Here is a 16,848-nt window from a genome sequence, read left to right as displayed (position 1 = left end):
TCCAAAACAATTCATCTGTTTCTGAGAATGAGTCAAGGGGAAAATATGTTGTTTTGAACAAGTGGCAAAGCTATGGGTGATGGACCTAAAGGTATGTGGGTACAAATATGATGTCAAAAGATGGAAAACCTTTTGTATTTTGTTCTTTAAAAAAATCTAGGAAAGTGCACACACACACACACAAAAATCTATGTTAGAAGAATTTTATTAGGGTTGTAACATTAATTACTCAAAAGGTAGGAAATGACAGAATCAAGGTTTATTTGGAAAATTTAATTCAGTTTCTTTGTGCATATGCATTAAGATATTTAATTACATGATCACTTGCTATTTGTTCCACAGGGCTGTGACTCACTGAATGCACAAGATGGACAAGCGCTGAAGATGGAGCACGGTTCTGTAGACAAGGAGGCTGTTCTCTTTAGGACTCCTGCCTCATTTGTTTGTGAAGGAGGCAAGGGACTACAGGAAGAGAAAGGGGGATCGCATGGTTAATAATGCCCAGAAGAATGGAACTCCATTCTTTCCTGTGTCACAGGGATTTTCACTGATGCTAAGTGAGTCACTTAAACCATATGTGTTATCGGCAATCAGCAATTGGGCACCTAACATGTAGGTCTTGAACTTGATTTATGGGAGTGCTGAACAGAGCTGGGGAAAGAAAAATTCAGTTTGGGAACTGAACCCAGATATAGGAGAAAAATGGGTTTGATCTGAACCCACGGCATTTGAAACCACAACATTTTTTCTGTCAAATTGAAAACTGAAAGAATGTTTATTTTGAATAGACCAAAAAACAATTTTGGTCAACTGAAAATTTTGTTTTCAATTTTTTTTCAAATTACTTATTTTTGGATCACCTTTTATGGCTTCGTGTGTACATTTGCTTGTTTTAAAAATTGGCCACATTTCAAAATAGAATGCCATTTCAAAAAGTTAAAAAGAAATGTTTCAAGTCAATCACCACAACATGTTTTGGCTTTTTTTTTTTTTGGCTGAAACTATTAGGAGGCTTTAAAACTATTTGCAAATTGGTGTCAAATTTTTCAGCAAAAACAGCATTTGCTGAAAATATTTCACCCAGCTCTAGTGCCGAGCACTCAAAATTGCAACTTGAAGTTCAGCAGCAGCTGTATTTGAGCAAATTAAGTACTATATACTACTAAGCAGGCTAAAAGTCCAGGTCCTAGGAATCTGAAATGGGAACCTACAGTTAGTGGCCATTTTTGACCTTAATTTCTCTGTATCTCAGTTCCCCATATGTAAAATGGGGGTAATACCACTCCCACCCATCACAGGAAGGCTTTAAAAATAAATTAGTGTTCAAGCAGTGTTCTGTTCTGTAGCACCTATAGACTAACTGATACTTTGGAGCATAAGCTTTCATGGGCAGGTCTATAAGGTGCCAGATGACTTCTTGTTGTTTTTACAGATAAGCCTATGAGGCAATTTACAATTCTGATTTCAGAGCAGGGTCTGAATAGTGCAGAGTAAATAAGACACAGGGCCCCAAACTGAGCAAAGAGGATAAAACCGAAAGTTGAACTGCTTCTCGTGAAGGGAACCCTATTCATCCTGTGCACAAAATGAGGCAGGGGTCCTGCAGAAAAAAATAATATGTGATCATTTGATTAAAGAGTATGTCATAAAAATATGCACAAAGGAGACAAGTGAAGGTTGCATGGGCATAGCCTAACTTTTGACTGCTTGCTTTTATAGCCTGAATAATGTTCTTTGAACGCAGTGTTTCGCATGTAATTATTTATACAGCTCGACGCAGTAGGAGTGCATGATGCTCTGCAGGCATATAAGACTGACCAATCCCTGCCCCAAGGAGCTGGCATGTTGACACCAAACAAAGGATGGGAAAAGAAGCGGGTATGTGAGGACGGGAGGTACAACTGTGAGAGATCATGTGGTACATTTATAGCTCGGCATGCAACATTTTAACTTCTCTGTGGTTTGCTTAATATATATTATACTATATATTAAAATTTTGTGAGCAGGTACGTGATGAGACACTAATCAAAAGAAGCCAGTTGCGAAGAGGGTTATTAAAGAAGAGCATTAGGTTGAAGTCTGTACAGGGTCTTCATTTAATGTTGATTTTTTTTCTATTATTGTAGGCTTCCCCCATCCTCAATCAGTCAGCTGAGATCAGGAATCCATTATCTACTCAGGGGGCTGGACTCAATGGTTTCCTGAGGTTTCTTCCAGCTGTAGGTTCCTATGATTATGCTAGGTACTATGCTAACACTTGGGCATAGATGTACCCTGCTAGCTCTGCTTGAAATGGGACCAAAAATAGTAGTGAGGTCAGGGTAGTGCGGACGGCAGCTTGGGCTAGCTAGCTGTGTACAATGCCCAGACCCTTGGGTTATGTACCTGGATGGCTAGCCCAAGCCGGCACTTATGCTACACTCCTATGGTAAGTCTACTACCTCAAGCAGAGCTAGCATGGGTATGTCCATGTGAACTGGAAATTACACGTCCCAGCATCAGTTTAGACATACCCATAGCAAGAAATAGCCTCTGCAAAAACAGATACATGGTGAGAGGGAAAACAGAGGCCCAGAAATGTGAAGTCACATAGATGGCAGAGCTCAGAACAGACCCCAGGTCTCAGGATTCTCAGTCCAGTGCTCGATTCACTAAACTACTTAACCCAAAAACAGACATGAAACTAAATTTTTGAAAATGCTCAGCCTGCATAGCCAAAGTCCTAGGAAGGCAATAAGACTCCAGTATGGGCACTAGTAGAGATGGGTGAAATTTTTCTCCCAAACATTTTTCCTGCCAAAAATGCAGATTCAGCTAAATACCACTAATTTGTGTTGTCATCACCAAGTTATTCCTTTTGAAAATCAACAAACAAACAAAACAAATGTCTTCTTCTGACATTTTTGGAAAGATAGGTTTCGATTTTTTTGGTTGAAACCCACTTTTTGTTGAGCTATGTCCTTTAATTTTATTTAAAACACATGTTTTGTTTGACCCACTAACTTTTTTTCCATTCATCAGAAATTTCAAAATATTTCATTTTACAGGGGGTGATCCTAGACAAGTCGTCTCCTGCAGCCACTTTTTTGGAGTTGCCACTGAAATGAAAAATGTATAATTTGCACAGCTCTAGTATGTGGGTCACCTGCTGAAGCAGCTTGCAAGACTTGGAGATTTAGTTGTAGGTCTCTCTGTCCTGCACATTACAGGTACTAAACACCCCTATGTAGTCTTCTACTTGAGAAAACGGTGGTGGTGGAACATACTGTAGGCATTCTCCTTTCTGACAGCCTGATGATAGTGGCACATCATTGCTTATCTGAGCACAGATTTATGCTTACCAACACGTACAAGTCTACTGCATGATTTTACCTTTGAATGCAGACATGGTTTTTACTGACTTACAGCGCATTTGATGAGCAGTCTCTGGCTGTCACTTTTTCCTGTGATTTTCAAAGGCTGGCATGCATCTCAGTTGCACTTTCCAGAGTTTAGTCACACATCCTTACGATAATAAATAAACCTTTTAATTTATAAAGCCACCTATGCCTGAAGGCCTCTGGAAGCTTTAACAAAATGAATTAAAATATAATTTGCCAAAAGCCCACAACATTGCAGCATACTTTCTGAAGCACGAGCTAAGCCTTATGTGGGACTCATTAGCCTATGTAAACACTTTGGACCACACTGGCAGTGGAGAGGGGCCTTAAAGTGAGTGTGAATGTAATGTACTCCCACTACCCAAACAATGCAAAGTAACTTCAGTGCTAATGAGACTCAGACCTTTTCTTTCGGTAACACTTGTGTTTTCCTAGAAATTACTTGGCATTTAGTCAACTTCATGATGATTAGTAAAAATAACACACAAGTTTAGTATCTTCTGTACAGCCTTTATAGTTAATTGTCAAATATAGGGCCAAACTAGACTCTGGAGTAACAGCACTGGGATCAATGGGGTTCAGAACCGTAGATGACGACTCTGGCCCATTCTTGTTAACTGACGTACTTTCATGCAACCCAAAACTAACTGGCTCCTGGATTATTAAAGTGAAATAAAACATTGGCATTTTACATCAGCTATTACTGGTCCTTTATAGGAACTATATGCCAGCTAGTTTATTTTACTTTAAACATGAGCCAGATCCTTATATCTGGAACTGACAGAAAATTAGCAAGAATTAATGAACTTCTAGCATATTTATCTACTGGAGCTCCAATGCTTAAGGAACATAAATATAGTAAAGTGTAGCTTATTGTCAACTGTTCATACAAAACTTTGCTTAGACTTCACGGGCAGATTAGCTCCCCGATGGAGGAGAAGGGAGGCCACAGAAGGCCCATTTCTAGAGTCCTTGGTCATTTGAGGAACTACACAAAGTTATAAGCAGTGGATCTACTATGACATAAGAGCTTTGAAAATGGCATGCTCCAGATTTTCCTGCAGTCCTCAAAACTGACTCAGGTATAGATAATGAATCCATGATTTTCATACAAATACATATTTTAAAAATAAACAAATGTATTTATCTTCTCTCCTAAAAAGCATTTTTTGAAGACTTAAGGAGTTGATCTGAAGGGCAGTGAAAGTGACATAGTTTTCCATATGGATTTGTTTGCAAACAGATTAGGAGCAAAATTGGAATTCACACGCTGAAGGAGAGAACACCTCAGTTTTAGAGATTTTGCTGTCAGCATCTCTGGTACTGATCACTAGCTGTTGTAGCTGTAATACTAAAACCTGTTTCAGATTTTAGGATTCCATGAGGCCATAAAGTTGATCTGAAATGATTTCATACCCACTGGAAGTGAATATTTTAAAAAAGATATTATATTATGAACATCCACTCACATTCTGCTAATTCAACATGAGGCCTGAGATTTTTACATGGGCAAAGGTTAGGGAATTTAAAGTGGTATTCCCCAAAAAATCCATAACTTAGACTTTTTGCTTCCATAAAGCATTTCCTACAATTTTGTATAACCTACTTTATTGCCATGTGGTGGATGAGAGGCAAAGTTGATTCCAAAATGAGGGCTGTTTTTGCCTTGTAGTGAAGTGAAAGGTACGGCAAATGTGGACTTTTCAGCTGATATGCCATTTTAATGGCCTGTGATAGGTCTTTCACTTATTGGGAAGCATGAAACTTGTCACCAAATGCTGCAAAACCCTCTGCACTGATTCAGAATGCCATATTTCTAGGCTATGTTGTGGTGCATTTTGTGCCTCAGTATCACAGTTATGATAGGATATGAAATTTGGGGATGAGTAAGAAGTTTTTGTAGTTGTAAAGACTGTAGTTACTTTTGGACAATGTATACAACACACTGAACATGTATATTTTATCTAATCAGTTTGAGCCCTGCTGTTGCAGGTGCAGATGAGGCCTGATATAAAGCCTAATGAAATCAGAAAGATTCTTTCCATTGACTTCAATGGGCTTTGGATCTATTGGGATATTAGCTATTAGGGCTAACTGTACCTATTACGATAGTCTATGGCATCTTCCACAGAGAAATTGTCAAGGGAACTCTTGTCAATTGTACATAGGTTGAGCAGGTGTCCAGTTTTGGACCAGAACGCCCAGCCTAAAAGGCATCCTGGAGATGCCAGTCAGTGCTGCTGACTAGCCATTGAATGTGTGGGTCTGCAGCTGAAGGAGGGTTGGCAGCCAACCTGCTAGCTGCTACGTGGCCTGCGGGGTAGCAGCTAAGCTGGCATGTCCAGCCTCTAGCCTTAGGGGGTGTCAGGGAAGGGGTGGACAGTGGGTGGGGCAAAGTTGTTTAGTCTTCTAAAATTAGAACGTTGGCATACCTACTTTAATCCCCTACTTCAAGTTAGGAATGAAGGTTTCCCTCAGAAACGTGTGGAAGAAGATAATTCGGCTAATAATATGAGCTCTTTGGAAGGTATAATAGATTAGATATTAAATAAAGGGAGCCCGGACTTTGTGTTAAACAAGGAGTAACAGGTTTTTTTTCTCCCTGGAATCTTGCAACATCACAAAAAGGGCCCTTTTGTGTGACCTCTTGGACCAGCTTTCTTGGTGGTACAGCTGCCATTGATTTCTGGTTTGCATCTGCAGAGCACTAAGAACTCTTTCCCTTTCTGCCATTGACTCACTATGTGATTTTTGGCAAACAAACAGGAAAGTCAGTTTTGCTTATGTTTGTGGTCGGCTTCCACGTCATCAAGTACTAGCTGAGTGCTTTGATATTTGGGCTAAAGAAACTGCATGAACATATTTAAAAATGGTTTCCTTGGTTGACTGTGTTGCTCCAGAGACGCTGATCTGCAAAAAAATTACACTCCTCCCCATACAATAGTCAACATTGCTACAGAATTAACAAACCTATGACACAGAAGTATTTTAAACTTTATGGAGAAAGCAGTACTGAAGAGCAGCAGAATTTTGCAAGAAATTAAAAATTAAAACAAAAAGTTACTTCTGACAGTTGCGACAAGCATGTGATCTTAGGGCGTTCTGGCACTCCACTTTTTCATCAGGATGAGCCCTTATTTGGCATGGAGTTATGATACTGCAATAAAAAGAAGCTGGCTCTGCTAAACGCTTTCCTATAAGAAAGGAAAGTGAGATTTTTTTAAAGACTTTTAAAAATGGGACTTACCTGTGGTGAGCATTTCCAGAATCATGGCTATCGCAGGAGGTATTCCGTACAGAGCACAAATCTGTTGCATAAGTTACATCAACTCCAGTAGAGTCCTCCTGACTACTGACTGACTTGTCTTTCAATTTAATAGTGTCATTTTGCGAATCCAAAGATACAATATCAGATGGAGAGCTCACAACCCCGGAGTCCTCAGTGGTGTCTTCTGACGCAAAACAGCTACTTACTGATGTTGTCTCCTCTACCTCAGATAGCTCCAAAACCACATCATCCACAACATAAATGTTATTATGTGTGAGCTGCAGGATCTCTGAATGAAATACAGTAAAGATAGTTAGCTAAGGAAAAAGAAATCACTGCTCATGTTTGGATAACTGCAAGAACATAGGATGAAATCCGAGATCCACTGAAGTCAATGTGAATTTTCTCATTGACTTCAAGGGGTCCTGGGTTTCACACTTGATATATATAATAGTTTGATTGGAAATGCCACCAGAAACAGCAGACATTTGATAAAGATGACCTGCAAAAGAAAAAAAAAAGTGGGGGTTGCCTATCTTTGCTCCCTAAAAGATGGGTCTCTCCTTACTTATCCACTGACAATTTTTTCTTAACATTTTTCCTTTAAAGATTTCAGCAAACTCAGGTCGTCTGTTTACTTTGAAGAACTTCTTGGATGATTATAGGCCTGGAAGCTTCATGCTCCTTAAAACAAAGGGGCAGCGCTATTTTAATATTTAACAAAAAGAACTATGAAAAAACTCGTCATTATTGTTAAGAACAGAACATTCCAACAGTTCAGATCTTTAAACATTATAAAGAAGCAATAACAGGGAACACACCCATTTGTTTTTCTTTTGCAAGTCAAACTTTAAGCTCGTAAGAGATGTAAATGATGAGACTTCTTTTAAGACGCAGTATAAATTATTAACTCGGTTAATTTTCTATGCTATTTTTCGTTCATTAAGCCAAACATGCAATTTTTGATTTCCCCAGATGTATATACAAATTTGGGCTCTATCCTGCAATTTACTCATGTGTGGGGATCTCTCACTAATGTCAACGGTTTTTATGGTGGATTGGAGGCACATGTGAGTCCCAAAGGGATTTCTTTCAACAAAAGTAATTAATACTATTTTTACATTTTTAATTTGTAATCATGAGCACAATAAGTTCTTCTCTCCAGTCTCAGTAAACCTGAAAGAGTGAGAGATTAGATAAAAATGGTGGCTATGACTTGCTCCTGCCATCACTTATGGTTGTGATGAACTTTCATTATATGAGTACTCCCATGGATATCAATGGGTGTACGATGCTGGGTATGGTCAAGAACGTGCTTAAGTGTTTGCAAGATCAGGGCCCAAGATTTAGAAATAACACATGAATCTGCAAATCAGACACAAACACGAACAACTATTTGATCCAGTTTTCACATTTTGGGCAGTCGTATTTTATTCCTTAGCGTTTTTAAAAGCCTATTTGTCAATTGAGGATCACTTTGTTTAAGAAAAAATGCATCATAGTAATGGACCTTTAAATAAAATATTTATTTTTAAAATATATGTCTTAGCAATGAAGCTTCAAATAACATTTGAATTAAATCAAACCAAAATTCTCCTTGGCTAAGTTTACACAATGCCATTAAATACTGAAATTGATTTCTGACAGCAGAAGCAATAAAATTCATAGGGTTACAAATCACTATTAAAGCTATAAGTGCTATCAAAGCATCAATATTTACGACTGAGAATGCAGCAAAAACTTTGTTGCAAATTAGGCAGTATGTTACTCAGTTTTCGATGATGCTAGCTCTTGTTTTTCACATTTTATCAAAGATATTATCCTATTTTAGAACCCTGTTAAGTCATCTTTAAAAATAAATAAGAGGCAGTAAATTAATTATGGTACAATCCCAGTATAGGAAAGCAGTTAGAACAGCATCAAGACATGCACAGATCTGAGAATAACCAGGGTCTATAATCACCAACACTAAAAAGGACAATACAACCAGAAAATACACAATAAGCAAACACCTCCATATTGTTCAGATTGCTTGGATTTCAATTACGTTGAAAATATACATTTGCTAAAGGTATAGTAAGAGAAGAAAGAACACAGTGGAATACATTGTGATAAAGTAAGAAGTCAATTTAAAGAATGAAGCACACAGGGTGGATTTGAGTTTAGAAGCAATGCACAATGCAATATACCTTGATGCATGAAGCTCTGTATATGACAATAAAACGGCTACATTTATTGCCATGAACATACCCCAGATATGTCCAATTTGCAGGTGCCAAACCTGTGCATGCTCAGTTTGCTGCTCTGGCACAGTTGGATGGCATGATCCCAGTTCTGCAATGTGTACCTATCTGCCTGTGGAATTTTCCCCTTCCTCTTCTGTGTCTCCCAGAAACTCCACCTCTTCCCCCGCTCAGCAACTGTCTCCTAATTTGGAGGAATGGGTTGCACCCCTCCACTTGCCAATGTCCTATGCCATCCTGCAAGTTGCTCAGTTACAGGAAAGTGTCTTGAGATCCCCCAAGGTCCCACCCATACACTGAAAAACTAAATAAATAATCCTATCCCAAGCTCTCAACCCAAGTGACAACTGCAGCCAGTGTGTAAGCCTTTGACTCCTGCAGGCACATGATTCAACATGAGGACTTTCCCACAGTTATGAAACTGTAATTCTACTCTGAGAGCAGTGTAACATGGCACCTTACTACTGCACGAGAAAGGAGTAAAGATATGACTGAAGTTGCTTCTAAAAGATAAAAAAGGAGACACTTGCTCTTTCCTTCCCCATATTAGGCACATCTCTGGCATGGTGTGTGGCCTAGTAATGCCCCCCCCACCCTGCAATGTACAAGGCCCCACCCTCACTCCAACTCTTCCAGCAGGTCCTTGCCCAAGTCCCATTCTACCCCCTCCCTCTAGCCCCTGATGCTTCCTCTCCCAAATGATGCTGAGAGCTGACAAAGCACAGTGGAGCAGAGTGGGGCCAACAGTATTGCTGCTGGTTCCCACGCCGCGCAAGCCCCATGTTCCCTGAATGAGTGGGGTTGCAAAAGTGCAGGACCCAGGGTGACCACCGTGAGCCATCCTATGGATGGGACATTTCTGCCTCATGGCACTCCCAACAAAACAGCAAATATATGGCCCAGTCCTGAAGTCCTTACTCAATGGAAACTGATAAGCAATTCACAACTAAAGACTGAGTATGGACTTCAGGATTTGGCCTACAGATAATCACTACTGAAGATAAATTAACATTGATGAAACAATGCTGCCCAGGGGAAAGGCTGCCTATACTAATGAATTACACAATGGGGTCAAACTCTGCTCTCCATGATGTCCAGGCTCTGCACAAACTTCACTCAGGTTGTACCAGTGAAACGTAATTTGAGAACCACTGCTTAGCACTATTTATCATTGTGGCCTGCAGACCATAGTCCTCCTCACTTTAACCACTCTCCACCCCCGGCCCAGTGCTCTCTGCCCAAAGACTATTCTTCAGAACACTGGTGGAGCTGGGCCCCAGGCCTGCAATACTTTTGGAGCCTGGACACCAGGGGCCCGTACAGCTTACCACCACTTAATGTCTTTTCTAACTGGAATTAGATGGTGTTCAGCAACATACAGCAGACTGTCTCACCTACCGGGTTTCAGAGTTTAGAAAGCCCAAATGCATCTTGTAATACAGGGCTGGCTGGATGGCCTAGGCAGCAAAACGTACTGCCACTGCACAGTTAGGTCAGCCACCAGTTACAAACTCCTTTTTTTGTTTTGTTTTGTTTGGTTTTGTTTTTAAGACTGTTTCCTGTGATCATCTAGAGGCAAACAGGAGAGTAGCTCATCTGTCAGGAATGTGAGTTCTTGCTTAACACAAAAGTAACCTTGTCACTCTAATTTCAATACACTGTAAGTAATAAAGATAACACTAAAAACTCTGAGCTTAGGAGAATCACAGCTCGCATACACATTAATTCATGTACTTTGCAATTGCATGCATTATACACATATGCAATAAATAAAATACATACAGTGTCTATATAGGGGAGGGACGTCATTTTCACATCTATCCCACCTGATTTACATTTTCAACCATTTCAAACTGATTATTATATTTAAAATTTTATGAGTGGCAGAGGATTATATCCTGTTCCTATTTATACTAGACTAGCTACTGCATTTAAATGAGATCCAATTCAGGCCCCAGTTAGCATATCCTAGGAGCATAAGCCTGAAACACTGAAACCAATCATAAAACTCTCTCAGTCGATTTAGGTTAACGTGCTTTATTTTCCAAATTATGTCTTCTGTTTTTATGACACAGCTGATTTACTGCCATGTCCAGTAATGACAGAAGCAGCAAATCAAAATGCATTTTTAAAGAGGAAATTGTTACTTTAACCCCTATCTACTGAATAATCAGGGCTCTGTACCATTACAAACCATTTACAAATGCAACTTTCCTTTAATTCTTCTCAGAACTTGCTCTCTGTGCTAACAGGGTAACCACTATTTTCAGATTTCTTTCCACTGCTTGTTTTACTGCCAAATTTTCTCTTTTCACAGGGTGAAATAGTTTTGCTGTACTACAAATGGTTCATTACAATATTTCTGGTGAGTAGTAATAAAAAAAAATACCACATGTTAAGCAATACTGAATTCTGGTAATGGCCCAAATATTACTACCTACTTATTTTAGACATAGTGCTTAAAAACTTTAGTATGAAATTAACATTGTTGAAAAACAGGGGCTCCAATTACTAGTACAAGTCATAAAAAGTTCGACATGGGTCACAAAAAAAATCAGTACTTGGAAAAATTTTAGTAGCATATTGTCAAGAAAGAGACTGTACCTTTAAAAGAGGCAGGCAGGTGACACATTAAAAATAAAGTTTATAAATCACTTCTATGATGATTACAAGCTATTATGAAAATGGGTAATACAGGATCACTGCAGTAATTTTTTATTTTAGAAAACATGTTTTTAACAAAGGATTAAAAATTAATGTGAATATAAATGTTGAACCAATAAATCTCACTAAGCAGAATTAGAAAAAAAAAGTGTAAGATAAGATGAGAAAAGATGGATGAAATGCTGCCTTAAATTATGCCAGTCCATGCTCATTTACTTCATTCAGGTTGCGTAATGTAGCTGAGGGAAGAAATCAGCCAATGGGTATGTCTACATTTTGAGTGACAGATGTGACCTCCAGCTTGAGGAGTCATACAAAATTGCTCTGATTGTAACAGAGAGGTAGCCATGTTAGTCTGTATCCTAACAAAACAAAAAAGCAGTCCTGTAGCACTTTAAAGACTAGCGAAATAATTTATTAGGTAATAAGCTTTTGTGGGGCAGACCCAGTTCTTCAGATCTGGAGATAGCGCTGTACTGAAAAATGTACTGGATGTGTTCATTATAAAATCCTTTGATGCTGTGCCAGGAATGGCTGAGGTTCATTTGAACAAAGTATTTTATACATTGAAACCTAGTGGCTGAACATTGCAATGTAGCCAAGCATTCCATCTTCCACTTTAAGTTCTGTGGTTTACAATATTTACACTATCACGTGGCCTTTGCAATTCTGAATTACACTGGTTTGCCAATTATGCAACACCAGCTTGTAACAAACTAGCTCATTATTTGCTGCTGCTGGCTGTGGCCTTCGATTTGGAGTTCTTGAATCTTCTCGTTTTTAATCTGACATCTGACCAGTTTATTCTGTTGATTGTTCTTTCTGAGGAACGAATTGTGGATGTTCATGGTTTCTGCTGAATGCTCAACCACAACCAATCTTAGCACTGGATTCTTTTCCTTTATGATGGCTAGAGGAGTTCATCTTTATTTTCCATCCAATTTGACATGAACATTCACCAGGTTCCAGATCTGACACATTTCTAAACGAGGGATGTCTGCTGTTAAAAGTGTTCATGTTTTTTTTTTTAGCTGTTTTGTCTAATTTTGCTGTTCTCCTCGTGTCTGGCCACGTTGGAGTTAAGAGCTACTCTTCCAACTTTGAAAAAGAATCTGAGCTATCTTCCCATTAGCTGCTGCACTGGACTATATGCCGTAGTTGCTACTGATGTTGTTCTGTAGCTCAAAAGAGCCAAGAATGGATTTTCCCGTATTAAGAGTTTCTGGATTGTCTGCACTGTTTTCTGAGCCTCTCCATTTGTTTGTGGGTAAAGTGAGCTGCTAGTAATGTGATCAAAATCAGGTATTTTTCAGGACTTAAATTCTGTTGCAGTGAATTGGGAAAGTGAGGGAAAACGCACTTCAGTTTCTCAGTAACACTGAAACATATTATGTCTTTTAAATTCCTCTTGGTGGTCCATTGTGTTCAACAATGACGTCCTGAGCTTGCACAGGCTCATCAGTTATGGACTCACATGTGGCTGAGGAGTCCAAGCCTTGAATAGCATGGGTGTTCACGGTACGGGCAACGGAACTGTCCTGCCTCTGTTGGTGTGGCTGCTGCTGTTGCTTTTCTCTTCTCATGAGCATCAATCAGGCATATGTGTCACTGCTCTTTGCACTTGTCATACGTGTGCTCCACGAGAGCACGCCAGCCTGTTTGCTCTTCCACATGCTGCTCTATCTGCTTTGGTTTTAATCCAGTATGAACTATGTTGGCCTTCAAACAATCTTTATACCTCCTGTGAGATCTTTCAAATACATTATTTCTACATACCTGGAACAACAGTCCATGATGATCCAATAATGATGTCCGCTGAATCTGCAGCTAGTCTCTTCCAACATCTTTATGGTTAAGGCATTGGTATTAAAGGTTTTTTGTGCTGTGTTGGTCTTTTAAGTTCTTTAATATTCACAGGCACATACTACTTCTTTATGCCCTTGCCGATGCCCACTCCACACACTGAATGGCTGGGCCATTCACGGCATTTATTTAATCTTTAATGCCCTTTAAGAGTGAGATTTAAGATTTCTCATCTCATATCATTTGGAATTAGGATGCAATTTCCTTTAATCAGGAGGCCATTCTACTTTGGTGATTATCCACGTACCATAAAGTAATCTCTTCCCATTTTCTTAGTGTTCTGCAGAAACTTGGGTCAGTCACTCCAGCGTAACTTAGAACTTACTGAAATTGAGTGTCTGTTATCATTGCTTTTTATAGGTGGTTTGGTGTCTTTCCTTACAGTGATCTGTATGCATCCACAGTATCCAAGTCTCTTTAAGCCATCTGCGAGCTCACAGATAATTGAATGTGATGCTGGGCACTGTGTAGGTGTCTGCTACTATCAGATTTTTCCCAGGAACATATTTAAAAATTGAGTTAAATCACATTAACCTTACCAATAGACACTGGCTTCTCAGCTGTGCCTGATCAATGACCTGTCCACTGATGAGGATTATAGCCAGTTAATGGGGTGTTATCAGTAGAACTGAATCCATTATACACAGGTACCTGTACAAGTACTCTCGCTAGGCACACATTTTCAACCAGTGCATACTGTTTTTCTTCTTTTATGAGTGTGTGAGAGCAAAATGCAGCTGGCTTCTAATCAGTGCCAAGTTGCTGCAACAACACAACACCTATGACATAGCAGCTTGTATCTGCACCAAACCCTGTGATTTTGTTCATATCACAGTGCTCAAGAACTGGAGACAGACAATTTCCTTCATGTGTTTCAAGACAATTTCTTGATTTGGAGCTCATACTCAAGAAGTGTTGGAATTTAACTGTTCATTAAGTGTTTTGTCACTGTAGAATAGTACTGTAGGTATCGACCAAGGTAATTTACCAGCCTCAGCATGTGTCTCAATTCAGATAAATTAGTTTTTGCATTCAATTCTCAATACTTGTACATTCTTTATGTTCCCATCTTTGTTTATTTTCTGTGCCCAAAACTCAATTTAAGATAAGCAGAAAATGTATTTTTCCTTGGATAGCTCCAGTCCAGACGGTCTGATTAAACTCAGGACTTCATAGAGGGTCTTGTTGTCTTCTTCCCTCTAAGATCACCCACAAAAAACTACAACTCCATTTGTATTTGTTAACAATTCTGTCATCTTTCTCCCACAAATTTCAGTTGCACTACTAATCCCAACAAGCAATCTTCAGAAGTAAAGTCTCTGTGATAAATGCAGTCGAGCTAGCACTATCTTTGACTAAAGGAATTTGCCAGAATCTGTGCAAGGCATCCAGCATGGAGAAGATGCTAGTGCTGTTCACTTTGGGGAGGAAACCATCTAGTCTTGGGAGGATACACTTTTTGCTCAGACCTGCTCCATTAAGTCTTTTAAGAGCCACACATACTCGTCTTTTTGCCACTTGTCATTATGGGGCATTCCATGCTGTTGGCTCAGTGATTTTCTTGCTTAGACCAATCTGCACGATTCTCTCTAACTCAGTTTCCACTTTACGCTATAATGGCACAGGCTTGTGCGCACCTGTGTGGTTCAGCGTTATCTCTTCAGGTTATTTGTACTGGATCTCCTTTCATAAGTTCAATACTGCCAGATATTCCCCTTCGAGTTTTTCTCCCTTTCTCACTAGGCCCATCATGGCTGCCGCTCTGAGGCAGAGGAGGCTGTTGGTCTGCGGCCAGGTGCTCACGTAACCTCTGAATGCACCGCTTTTGATTTTGCAAGCTGTTTCTCTGACAAACTGGCCCCTATGGTTCAGAATACCTTCAGGGCTAGCCAGAGCTGGATCAGGTGACTTCATCTCCGGGAGCTGATTGCAAATCCCTTCTGACAGGACTCTGGGTTTGTCTACAATTTACTGTGCTGTAACTTTCTCGGGTGGGGTGTGAAAAAACACTCCCCACCCCCAAGCACAATGAGTTATAGTGCTGTAAAGAAACAGCGTGAATGGGGAGCCGTGCCCCTCACAGAATGTTGAGATAGTTCTCTCCCAGAGCAGGTGCCATGGGCACACTTCTCCGACATGGACTTCTGAGTTATTTTTAAAACCAAGAGTCTTGCCATGAATATTCTGTTTCACTCTCCAGGTAGGCTGTGTGTCATCTCAAGAGACAGATTCCAGAAACTTGTGCATCTTGAACGTCTCTAATATGACTGTCTATAATATGATTTCTGCTTTGGGGTAGCAAACAGCTGCATATTGTCATATTTCCTACATGTATTATATCTTATTTCTTTGGCTGGACGTGTATCATCTCTTAGGATATGACTTTTCCCACGTTGTGCACGTAGGTTGGAATTTGCCTCTGTTAGCCTTTATGTTCTCTCTCTGTGCTTCAGGATTTTATGACAATGACTTCTAACACTGAAGAATCTGTTTACAGTTCCTAAGGTAGTTGCAGGTTTTTCAAGTTTATCAAGTTGTTCTATGTTTTCCTGTCTCATAGGCTCAGACTGATTTGATCTTTGAATAGCTGTGACTAGGGTTAAATCTCTCTTCAGATGTAGTTTCTGTGAAAGGTTTTTATCTGCTAAACTAATATCCAGCATCTGAAATTTTCACAGTTTGCATTGCCAAAATCACAGTTTTCAGCCAACATAGAACTCTAATAAAACATTCAGCATTTTCCCTTGGCTGTTGAATTCTGTGGTGGAAACATGCTCTTTCTTAACAGTTCTCTGAGATACACAGTATGAAACAAAAAGAGACAGAATCCTTTCATAGTCAACATTTTTGACTGTCTTCAGTAAAAGTCAAAGAAGTTAAAGATAAAGCACACATGGAAGAAAATACCCATATCCCTGTTTTCTTTGTGGAGTTGGTCTGCAATTTGAAATTTTGCAAAACACTACTTCCCATCTGTCCTGTGTGAAGGTCTGTCATAGCTGAAAATCTTTGGGACATCAAGGCATGTTGATAAGATTCTTCAACTGTTGTTACTTTGTTCCTGCTGCTTGGAACCTTTGTAGGTGTTTTCCTTCTCTTTCTGTTAGTTTACTACTGACACCATGCCATGTACTTCTGAATCAAATGTGGACTGGCTACAAAGTTTACTTTTACATATCCAATATGTTTATCATAATATCCTTTAATCACTGCAAGGTTTGCCTGAGGTTTATTTGAAGTACCTTTCACACTGTGCCACCTAGTGGCTGAACAGTACAGTGATGTCTCAGGAGACAAACAGATGTATGGTTCTGATGCCTCAGCTGGTTTTATTGGATGAGGAATGGGCACAATCTTTTTTCCAGATACGGAAAGTCCAGGAAAGTGCACAGGGTTTGATTCTGGGTTGTGTGTCCAAAGATAGTATTGA

The 16,848-nt window shown here is 39.5% G+C and overlaps 1 protein-coding gene across 5 annotated transcripts in view; it reads right to left on the bottom strand.

The window, feature by feature from the left end:
• Nucleotides 1–16,848, bottom strand: part of COBL (cordon-bleu WH2 repeat protein) — a 271,385-nt gene that overhangs the window by 36,466 nt on the left and 218,071 nt on the right. For all 5 annotated transcript variants that reach the window (XM_074988022.1, XM_074988024.1, XM_074988023.1 and 2 more), the window contains one exon: nucleotides 6,628–6,937. In XM_074988022.1, coding sequence (XP_074844123.1) covers nucleotides 6,628–6,937 — 310 coding nt within the window. The remainder of the gene's footprint in view (nucleotides 1–6,627; nucleotides 6,938–16,848) is intronic.

The sequence above is a fragment of the Carettochelys insculpta genome, chromosome 2 (genome assembly GCF_033958435.1).
Source record: "Carettochelys insculpta isolate YL-2023 chromosome 2, ASM3395843v1, whole genome shotgun sequence".
Lineage (NCBI taxonomy): Eukaryota > Metazoa > Chordata > Testudines > Carettochelyidae > Carettochelys > Carettochelys insculpta.
Note: the sequence above shows the minus strand (reverse complement) of the source record. Positions and strands in the feature narration are given on the sequence as shown.